We start from the raw sequence: 11,362 nt of genomic DNA, 5'->3' as shown, positions 1-11,362 counted from the left end.
AGAGAGAGAGAGAGAGAGAGAGAGAGAGAGAGAGGAAGAGAGAGGAGGAAGAGGAAGAGGATAGTGGAGGGAGAGAACGTATTATGAGAAAATGGATCTAATAGATTGTCACAGGCAAGCTTCCTTGCCTTGAGGCTGATTTCTCCAGCATCAAGAGCAAACAGGAGCAAAAAGCTCTTAGACACTGGGGACTTAAGTCACTTGTCACATTCCTTTGAGGGAAACTGAGGTTAAGAGAAGACTGTGACCTGCCTGAGGTGACCTCATTGGGAGAGAGGTGACAACAGGCTGGATTGCTTCAGTGCTTTTCAAGGACAAATTTGCAGTCTTCGGTTCCAAAAGCCCTGGCCCTGTTCTCTGGAGGCCTCCCATGGGCCTCCACGTCAGCGGGCTCAGAATTCTAAACCCGGCAGGGCTCATTAGCAGCTGGGTGACTCTGAGAAGTTGTTTTCCTGTTTCCACCTCTTTCTTTTGTTTCATTCATTTTTGAATTGAAAAGACATGGTAATAACTCAAGCTAAAGTCTACTGCCTTCGTGGACTTCAGAGTGTGAGGTACATCACTGTTAGCAACAGGAACCATCAAGGCTTCTTCTTTTTGAGCTAGGTCACCTCACCTAGAGTTAACCCCAAACACCTCCCAAGTCTGCAGGAGGTTACTGTGTGGGGAAAGTGGTATAGCTCTAGTTACATACCCCATTCAGAGCCTGCCTGGACACCAAAGGGCAGCGAAGGCTTAAGGTACTGAGAGGTAGGCCATGGACAAAAGTCCTGACTATTTGGGAATTACATTTCTGTTTTAAGCATCCCTCACTGTGGACCCCAAGAGCATCAGAGGGCTCTGTATTCAAACAAGCTTTTCTGGGAGCAAGTGTGATGGCTGGGTCTCTGGCTCTGTGAATCTTAATATGAAGACAGAATTGGAAAACACAAAGAGGCATCTTGATAGAGCCCTTAAGACAACCCAGAAGGTGCCAAGAGGAATTGGAAAACACAAAGAGGCATCTTGATGGAGCCCTTAAGACAACCCAGAAGGTGCCAAGAGGAATGCAGACAAACGCTATCCCCCAAGGAAGCAGACAGCCTTGTGGCCTAGCCCTCCTGTGTTTGTTCTTTGACTCAAGAGCAGGAAGAACCCTGTAAGCCAAAGGCTATCAAGTGGAATGTTCAGGATCATGGTGTCTAGGGTTGCAAATCCCCGGTGAAGCATTTCGGATTAGGGAGTTTGAATTGAAAGATGGAGACAAGAAGTTCTCTGGCCCTCTTCTCATCTCTGAGCAGTTGACACTTCCTTATTTGAGCTTCTCAGTTCCACTGAACCCTGATTTCATTGTATTACCCTTGGGTGGGAGGGAAGTCGAGGGGAGGTCTTAGAAGGGAGGGAGGAAGGGGAGACCTTGGGGTGGGGGTTCACAATTAAGAGTGTGAGCTTTGTGATCTACCTGACTGCATATGATTAATGTTAGCAGGGCTGACAAGACCAGTTCCTTTCTGTGTGATTTAGGCAAATAGCGTTTTCTTTCAGAAAGTTCATGTGTAAACTGGGTGACAGTTTTGTATATCACGGGGTTGCTGGTGAGGCATTTAATGAGATGTGGAAGACTTGTCGAGTGCTTACTTATTTATAAAGATTTATTTTTATTTGTGTACATGTATATATACCACGTGTATGCCCATGGAAGCTGGAAGAAGGCACCGGATTCTCCTGGAGCTGGAACTTCAGGCAGTTGTGGGCCACATACTGTGGGTGGTGGGATCTGAAACTGGGACCTCTGGAAGAGCAGTAAGCACTCTTAACCATGGAGCCATCTCTCTAGCCCATGTTACTATTATTAATATGTGTGACATTTATCCTCAACTTGTGATGGATTAGGATGGAAATCAGCATTCAATTTTGAGTAGGTAACAAATAGATAGCAGTGAATTCCACAGCTTTGAATAAACATTTTCCACATGGGAAACATCTTGCAAGTGATTTTCCATGTACTTCACACACAGGTGCTGCCTGTGCCCCCTGGTGGGGGAGCTGGCAGGACTGGAGTAGCGGAGGGGGATTGCAAGCCCACTAGAAGAACAACATAGGATGGCCTGACTACCCAGTTCTCCCAAAGTCTAGACTACCAACCAAGGAGTGTACCTGGAGGGACCCATGGCTACACATACATATGTAGCAGAGATGGCCTTGCCTGACAGCAACAGGAGGGGAGGCCCTTGGTCCTGGGGAGGTTGGATGCCTCATAGTAGGGTAGCTGAGAAGTGGGATATCATATGAGATGTAAACAAATGGAATGATTAATAAAAACCAAACCAAGAAACACACAAATACACACAAATAGTTGAATGAGCTTCCCACAGACTGAGGACTCTTCCCCATAGCCAATACCCAGCTTAAAGGATAGGCTGTCACCAGTTCTCTAGAAGTCCCTCCCTGTTGTCCAGCCCCACCCTAATGTAATCCCCTGACCCCCAGCAATGTGCATCAGCTGTGATGTCTTCGACTTCTGTGCCACTGGAGCTGCAACACAAGCTCTTCAGGTCCAGCTTTTCTGATGCAACTTTGGAAGATTTGCTCGTATGGCCGGCCGTGTGAAGGGAGGGTTCTTTTCATCACCATTGCTCACGCAGGCTGTGACTCTCTTACCTCCCGACCTGTCTGTCCATCCTTGGGACACTAGGGGACATGGCTGCTTTACAGCTATTGCATGCATTGCTGCCATGACACCCTTGTCTTTTGATAGTTCGTGGTGAACTTGCCCCATTACTAAGCAAAGCTCAGCTTGCCTGAGTGTTGCCAGTTTCCTAAAGTGGTGGGGTGATTTCCCTGATGCCAGCAGTGTACCATGTGCTATGCCGAAGTTTTATTCCTACAAGGGCCCAAATGGTAATGCCCTTTGTCTAAGACACGGATAGTGAGTCTTCAAGCTGGGAGTTACCCACTAATTTTACCCTGAACCTATTCCATCTCTTGCTTTGGGGCTGGAGACACCAGTTGCTCGTGGACTCATGCCTTTATAGAGCTGAATCTAGTCTGATTCAGAGTCTCTTTTGCATTTCTGCTCTATTATGCTTTCTATGTACCCCCTAGGAGCCCAGCAACAGACATGGCACACAGTAAGTGCTCAACTAAACCTAGATAAGCAAATGAGTCTGGGGGTATTGGAGTGTGGGGTGTGTAAGGGGCTTGGGCTGGTGTATCCTTCAGGTGATGTTGATATATCCCTTCAGAGTTAGAGTTTATTGTTGGAAAGGACAGGATGTTTTGGGACCTGGGGGTCATTTTTTCCAGGGGACAGCAGAAGCCACACATTGAGAGAGACTTAAGGTCTCAATCGGAAGTACCTCCTTCTGATCAATGGCAGGCAATGGGAGGCTCCTTGAGTCTGGCAGCAGAGATTTGACTGATTCAGGGTTGACCCAGATTATGAGCAGGCACCTGTTCTGAAAGGAAAAAGGATGTCTTGGTTGCTAGGTGATCCTTCTAATCCCCAGGTTCACAGAGAAGGGGCTGCTTCCCCATCTATCCTCCAAGGGCTGGGGCCAGGAACATTCTCTTCCCATCACTTGTTCAGAAAGATTTCCCTTGACAAATGACTTCCTGTCCTCTATTTCCAAGACTGTGAGATCCATGGGGGGGGAGGGGGGGTTGGAGAAGTTCAACCGTCCCTGAAGCAGGGGTTGTCTTGAGTTTAGACAGGGGAATGTCCACCCTACTGGACTGGCAGAACTCTTGGGGGAAGCTAGAATCTCCAGTCTGGTGACTTGGTAGGGTACAGTCTAGTTGGCTACAGTCCCTTCTATTCTCCCCACTCACATGGTGGGTGAGCATTGCAATAGAGTACTTATCATCTGTTCTCACAGCACATGAGAGCTGTGGTTCCTCCCTCAGTAGCTACCAGTTCCAAGGCGATCTCCTGGGATAGACATCAACACTCACCTACTAGGCCTTTCAACAGCTTCACATCCAGCTGCCGGAGGATCTCACCAATCAGAGGACAGACCTAGGCCCCCAGCATGACAAGAGTGTCAGCCAGGGATAAGAAAGAATTCAGGTCTCTGAGGCGGCGGCAGGGGGTGGGGGGGGAGGACCAACACTGCTGGATTCCAGCAGGACCCAGCCAACTACAGGAGCCATGCACAGTACATCCATGTCTACCTCTTGAAGCCCCATGAGTCAATGAGGTGGGGGCTTCAACTGTGCCTGTGCTACACATGAGAACACAGACACTTGGGTGGCTGTCCCTTGCCACTGGCTACTGATATTTGCTGTCAGATTCCACAGCCCAGTGGCAGAAGTTCTCTGCTAAGTTACCTAGATGTGTACCTCGATCCTCAGACTCACAGATGTCTGCAGGGGAGACAATCTCCTTAAACTTACCTGACTTTCTACCAGATTTGGGACAACTTTCCCTAGGCTTTCTCTGAGGTTATGGAGAAAATGTTTCATCTTCGGTGAGTCTTCCCTAGGAGAAGAGGTGGGAATTCAGGATAGAATGAATCAAGCCAGGCTACACCAAGGCTGGGAGGTATGTGCTGAACACGCTCTTGAATTCTTATCTGGCCATCTAGGGAGGTATTCTTGTTGTGACAGTCAATGGGGACCCAGAGAGGTGATGTGACATGGCCAAGGTCACATAGGAACAAGTGCCAACTCTTATTAGGACCGTGGCAGGAGAGCACCAGAGTTCATGGTCTTCCCCTACACTGTCAATGTCTGCCACAGTCTAAGCTGTTACCACGCACCTGATGCTTACGAGGGCAGGCATCCATGAAAAGTGTCATGGTTCGGCGTTTGGAAATTACAGAGAGAAATCAGCACACCTCTGTTAATGGAGGAAAAATGGCCACAGAGCCAGGCAGCAGTGAGGGTAGAGGGGCCCAAAAAGCATTTCTGAATTTGTACTCCACCCCCTTCCCCCAAAGGCTTTGGAGCAGGACCTTAGGGAAAAGAGCAGAGTTCCACCTTCAAAAGGTATTTCTGCAGTGGGTGGATAACGGGGTGAATACAGGGAACACAGGGAGGAGGTTTCTGGGGTGGGAGGACAGGAGGAGAAAGTCCCAGCAAAGAGATGAAGTCTGCTTTGGACTTAGGAAGTGTGGGGATGTGAAGCCACAGCGGCTCATGAGGCAGGGCTGTGCTGGGAGAGCAGAAGGCCTTACTCAGTGGACATGGATGCACCCCCACTGCTGGGCTCCATTCGACACCTGCCCATCACCAGCTCCCTCCGGCCAAACTCATCTTTCTCCAGCCAGGACTCTGCAGCGAGGCCCATGCAGGCATGCGTTTTGATGATATTCGAATTGAAGGGCCTGTGGTAAGATAGGAGGCAGGAGTGATAGGATGGAAGTGGCGGTGGCCAGCAAGAAGTGTGGCAAAGCCAGGTACTTTTCACCATCTTCCTAACAGCCCACGCCCACTAAGCCCTAGGTTAGGAAGGAGGAACTGGCCATGGACCTCAGTGACTTCTATGCTTGATTTTCTTTTTCTGGTGTTAGAGATGGAATGTAAAGCCCGATATGTTAAGTGCAGCCTCTCCCACTGAACCGTGCTCCCTCCACACTCCCAGACTTAGAGTGACTTTTGAATATTACATAAGGAGATCAGTTCAGGAGTCTTGGGAATTCAAGAATTGAGAGTAAACCACTATTTTAAGTGTTTTTTTTTTTTTTTTTTTTTTTTTTTTTGTGCAGCTGCAGCTCCTGTTTCCCCTACAGGAAGTCTGAGCAGGAGGGGAATGAGCAGAGGGACAAGAGGAGTCAGAGTGGAACCCCTCCTTCCTTTCATGGGACACAGTTGCTGACTTCACACGGGTTTGAATGAGCAAATGACCCCCTCCACTGAGAGTATCATCTTCTCGCAGCAGCAGAAACCAAAGTTCAGGGAATAGTGACTCATTCCAGGTCATGATTGGAGTTCAGGTCGGGGTCATGAAAGGTCTGAACGTCCAAGTCTGCCACCCCCACCGCACCCCGAGCTTCCGGGTTCCCAAGAAGGAGGAAAAATATCCCAAAGACACTGCTTGGTTTGGCAGGACTCACAGTTTGAATTCAATGTCAAATTCAAGTGTGATGTTTGCGGAGAACCACTCTTTGGGGAAAGCCATCTGGATCCCACCACAGTCCAGCTGCACATTGGTAATGTTGATGCTGTAAGTGGAAAAAGCAGAAACTCCCACAAAGACGAGGGAGGACAACTAAGAAACAAGGTCAGTCTTGTCTGCAAGCAGGGTCATGTGGTGGAGCCTGGGGTGAATGTTCTGACAGTCTGGGCAGCCAGCTGTTGAAGGGCTCCTGAAGACTTGTCCACAGCTGTGGATTGTGCAGTACAGAGCCAGACATTGACAGCGGGCCATCCGAGAACTCTGAGGCTCTTCGCAGACTGAGGCCCTATCAACTGTCTGGGAGGCCACAGGGAAGCTCCTTGGCTTTCCCACACACTATACCTCCAAATTGTTATCTGCAAACTACCTTGGCCTATTTGCAATGGATATCCTGAGTTTGACTACCTCTGCTGCTCATACTGCCTTGTCCTGAAGATGCTTCAGTTTCTTCCTGGGCTCACTGCTGTGATCTCGGCCTCTCTTTAGACCATTCTCCATGAGGCAGCCTGGGTGACCTTCATACCACCCCTGGTACCCTGATACAAACTGTACACAATGACCTGCAGGGTCTATACACATTTGCCTTATGATATTGGTTTCCCTACCTCTCCACCCACATGGAGGCACTCTCTTCTTTGAACACAATGATCTATTATCTTTTCTACCTCAGGGCTTTTGCACCTACAGCCTCTTCTTCCCAGACTGTGTCTCATATCCCTCACATCATTTGCCCTTTTCTCTTCATTCAAGGCTCACCTCTTGGACAGGTCCTGGTCAGCCCCATCACTCCCACCTTCACCTTGCTAGATTTGTTTTCATGGCATGTCCCTTCACCTGAAATTCGTTATTACTCTCTGAGGCCTAGTCCACTGGGATGGAGGCTTCCCAAAGGCAAAAGTCATAGGTCTTGCTCATAGCTTTATTCTCAATGTGAGTGATACCCAGTAGATAATTGGTGATAATTGTGACATTTGCTAAAGGAATGGCTAAAAAGAGGTGATTTGGGCTGCATGTTTCACCGGAAAACCCTGCTGGTGAGGAAAATCCTGATAGTGACTACTGTGGTTCATCCAAATGGAGACAAATGAGGAATTCAGGTCAAGAGAAAAGGGGCAGAGCAGGCAGAACCATTGAGGGCAGGCAGAAGGGTCAAGGGAGCAGTCTCAGTGGCTGTGGGTAGCATGTACCCAGTTCTGCCATGGGAACCTCAGTTAATGAGGGTTATGTATCTTTTATGTTGACCATAAAAGTTCTGTGCAGGACTGTCAGAGTCCACAGCATCTCCTGTGGGTGGGACCACCCCTATGACTGTTTATCTGTTGAGGGCCCAAGGTTTGTGGGTAATGCAGTCCACTCTTTACGCAGAGCCACAAGAACTATGTTCCACTTGAATGGAGAGTCAAGTGTCTGGCTGCCTCCTTGGTCTCCTCTGATATTCTGGATATTTTTCCAGGCTCTGCTCTGTGTCCCCATTTTACAGGTGAGCTTAGAATGGCCAAACAATTTCCCTAAAGCTAGCAGCAAAGGTGGGCTTTAAGCGCAGACACATCTGCTTCTGAGCTGTTCTTGCTACTTTCCCTGATTTACCACCTCCCCAACAGCTCCTGACAGTGGTCCGTAGATTGTTCTCATCTTTGGCTTTGTGCCTTGTCTTCCTTAATTCCGAATTCCTTTCTTCTTCCTAAATCTTGTTCTCTGTTTTGCCCATTCTGCCCTCTGACCATCCCTAGAGTGTCCCCCAGAGTCTGTAGTAGGAGGCAAGGTCTTACCTGATTTCTTGCTGCTGCTGGAAGTTCATGCCACCAATTAGCCAGCCCACCATCCCTGGAGCCACTGTCCCTGAGACATTCAGACGGTCCAGAAGGCGCATGCTCTGGATCCGTCCTTCTGCATTGAGCTTCAGGAGGCCCTGTGCAATAACTGGAATTGGAGAAGAGATGGTGATGTGCATATTGCTGTTTAAGAGTAGAGGGCGGAGGCAGCAGGCCTGGGATGAACCCAGCGTATCCCTTTTCTGTTGAGCACTTATTCATGTTTCTATGTTGTGGTGGTTTGAATAGATTTGGTTTCCATAGACTCATGTGTTTGAATGCTTGGGCATAGAGAGTGACCTTATTGGAGTAGGTGTGGCCTTGTTGGATGAAGTGCTTCACCATGGGGGCAGGGTTTGAGGTTTCCTATGCTCAAGCTCCACCCAGTGTAGAATCAGAGTCTTGTCCTGGCTGCCCACAGATGACAGTCTCCTGCTGCCTTCTGATCAAGATGGAGAACTTTTAGCAACTCCAGCACTATGTCTGCCTGGACACTGCCATACTTTCTGCCATGATGATAATGGACTGAACCTCTGAAACTGTAAGCCAGCCCCAATGAAATGTTTTATATATAAGAGTTGCCTTGGTCATGGTGTCTCTTCACAGCAATAAAACCCCAGCTAAGATACATGTCTCCTATAGAGAAGAAACAGACCCATATTAAAATGTTTCCTAAGTGGAAGCTATGGCTGAAGATCTCTCCTAGTTGTACCAAAAAAAACCCAACTAGGAATATATTAAAATAATTTACTCTGCAGAAAAAACCCCCATAAATTCTCAAGGAATCACCTTGAGAAACCATTCTCAAAACTTCCATAGGATTTTATGAGGCATAGTGTAAAGTCTGATTAACAACATGTTTAGCCTATGGCCAGGGTCTTCCATTGTGAACATAATTCACTTCCTCTAAATATACAGGCAGATTCAATGTGACTGAAATCAGATGTCTTTCAGAGGAACTCAACACACTGGAAAGTTCATGGGGAAGAATAAAGTGGTGGTCAGAAGAAGCAGTATTCTGCAATGAAGCAACAACTAAAGTATTTTGTTGCAGAGACAGGTCTGAAAGCAGGCGAGTGTTCACATCGGGAATGTAGTCGGTTATGAGATGGGTTGGGAAACTGACTCATGTGGGCAGGAATGAGGCTGGGTTTCACTTTTCATGCACAGATGCACATAGAGATAAAAGTCCGCTGTGTGTATAGACACCCTCAGCGTGGAAGGTAAAACTAGAACACTGTTGAAATAGACAACTAGAGTAATTCTGGGATGTGACAAGATCTTGGGCCTCCTGCCTGCCTGCACCTGGCTCTCTGCCCCCCCTCCCGCCCCCCAGCACAGATCAGACTGGTTGTGGCCACTCTGAACTGTCTTAGATGCCTCTGTCTCTGCCTCTGGCTATGCTCTGTCTTATATCTATAGTAAACCTTCTCCTCCATCATAAAAGGACTCAAAATACAAGCTATATCATGATATATTGATGTATTGGAATCTATTCCTGTTTGGCAAAGTCAATAGGGGCCATTTGGGAGGAGCACTGGCCATCTTCTGTTTTGTCTGCACAGTCAACTGTGGATTGGAAATATTTGGAAAAAAATTACATGTGTTCTGAACATGTCCATTTCTTCTTGCCATTATTCCCTGAATGAGCTGCAACAGTTATTTATAAGTCATTCGCATTGTCCTAGATCTTACAAGTAATCTAAAGATGTTTTCAGGTATGAGGAGGGATTTGCATCAGTTCTGTGCAGACACTGTATCATTTTATGAAAAGGGTTGGTGCATCCAAAGATCCTAGGATCCAAGGGGGAACCTGGAACCAATCCCCATGGGTATCTAGGTGCAACTGTATTTGAAATAGTCCCTTCAAGGCAGCAAATATGTTTAAATGAGTTCATAGGGTCAGTCCTCATCCAATTGAACAGGTGTCTTTGTAAGAGGAAGATAGCAGGTGTGTCCTTTTCTGACAGACTGTGAGAAAGTGCCATCCACAAACCAGCAAGAGAGGTCCCTCCCCAGAAACCAAACCTGTCATCACCTTTAACTTGAATTTCTAACTAACAGACTACATTTAAAAAAAACCCATCTGTTGTTTACGTTCCGTTACCACCACTCCAATCCTACCCCACCTATGGCATTTTGCTTTGGCAACACTGGCTAGTTGGCACAGGTGGATACCCTCCCGTGGTGGGGAGCATAGGAGACAGCTATGTTCTCTTACTACTGGAATGAGTGTACACCAGCACAGCCATTTTAAGAGGAGTCCAACAGGTTGAACTAAACAGAGCTTACATCTTGCATCCCAGAGGAATTCTCCCATGTATTTTAATTGGGGCACTCTCAAGGATGCTCCTCTCAGTGTTGCTTACAGCAACGGGAAGATACAGACAGTCTAGATGTCATTCCTGAGAGAGCAGCCAATTAAATGGAGGTAACAGAAGGTATGGACTTCTTTGCATTCATCAAGTCAAGCAAGATGCCAGCGGTATAAAGCAGGCATCTTCATCCTGAAAAGCAGAGTGAGCAACAAGTCAGTTGTACAAACACCTCCTGCAAAGGATGCAGACGTGGGTTGTTGTTGTTTTGAGAAAGAGTCTCGCAATATAAAACCAGTCTGGCTTTAAATTTAGAAACTTGCCTGTTTCTGACTCCCAGGTACTAGTTTTAAAGGCATGCATGCCATCATGCCCAGCTGGATACAGATATAATTAGAAACACATGCTAAGCACACTGCAGTTCCTGCCAAGGCTGTAAGACAATGGGAATGAAGATTAAGGAGAAAGAGAAAATAACACAAAAGATTATGTGCTATGAATTGGAAAAATTTAACCCAGTCTCAGCTTCCTATACTTAAGATCCAAGGGGTAGGTTCTGGGACTCAGCCAAATGTAGTCTGCACAGTGAGAGTGTGCACCACAGAAGCTGACAGCTTCTGGGACAGGCGGGAGTCACAGAGCTTCTGAGGCAGCACCCTTTTCAGGCCCCAGACATCCGGCCACCCTCCCGGCCAGAGGACAGGTGTCCGCCTGGCCCGGGAGGCTTTTGCCTCAGGATCGGCGGGAGCCATCTTGGTTCCGGAACTCCGTGGAAAATAGTCTGCACAGGTGAGAGTGTGGACTATAGAAGTTAACAGCTTCTGTGACAGGCCAAAGCAACATAGCTTCTGGGAAAGGTCCTGTTTTGGGCCTTCATCTTCGGCCAGGAGGGAGGTCCGAATGCCAGATATCTGTGCACCTTACCTGTAAGAAGAGAGCTTGCCTGCAGAGAGTGCTCTAACCACTGAAACTCAGAGGAGAGAGCTAGTCTCCCAGGTCTGCTGATAGAGGGTAACAGAATCACCAGAGGAACAATCTCTAAACAGAGACAACTATATCACTAACTCCAGAGATCACCAGATGGCGAAAGGTAAACGTAAGAATCTTACTAACAGAAACCAAGACCACTCACCATCATC

General features: G+C 47.6%; 1 protein-coding gene across 2 annotated transcripts in view; it reads right to left on the bottom strand.

Annotated features, from left to right (window-relative positions):
- Positions 1–3,215: 3,215 nt before the first annotated feature.
- Positions 3,216–11,362, bottom strand: part of Bpifa3 (BPI fold containing family A member 3) — an 8,861-nt gene continuing 714 nt past the window's right edge. Inside the window, exons 2-7 of one of the 2 annotated variants that reach the window (XM_021156221.1) lie at positions 7,867–8,017; positions 6,036–6,143; positions 5,157–5,306; positions 4,375–4,459; positions 3,934–3,997; positions 3,216–3,432 (exon numbers count right to left, since the gene is read on the bottom strand). In XM_021156221.1, coding sequence (XP_021011880.1) covers positions 3,419–3,432; positions 3,934–3,997; positions 4,375–4,459; positions 5,157–5,306; positions 6,036–6,143; positions 7,867–8,017 — 572 coding nt within the window. In that variant the 3' untranslated portion in view covers positions 3,216–3,418. Of the gene's footprint in view, positions 3,438–3,933; positions 3,998–4,374; positions 4,460–5,156; positions 5,307–6,035; positions 6,144–7,866; positions 8,018–11,362 lie in introns of both variants that reach the window. The other variant, XM_021156220.1, reaches the window with a different exon arrangement.

Source organism: Mus caroli, chromosome 2 (assembly GCF_900094665.2).
Source record: "Mus caroli chromosome 2, CAROLI_EIJ_v1.1, whole genome shotgun sequence".
In the NCBI taxonomy this organism is placed as follows: Eukaryota; Metazoa; Chordata; class Mammalia; order Rodentia; family Muridae; genus Mus; species Mus caroli.
The sequence above is the reverse complement of the archived record's forward strand: the minus strand, read 5'-3'. Positions and strand labels throughout refer to the sequence as shown.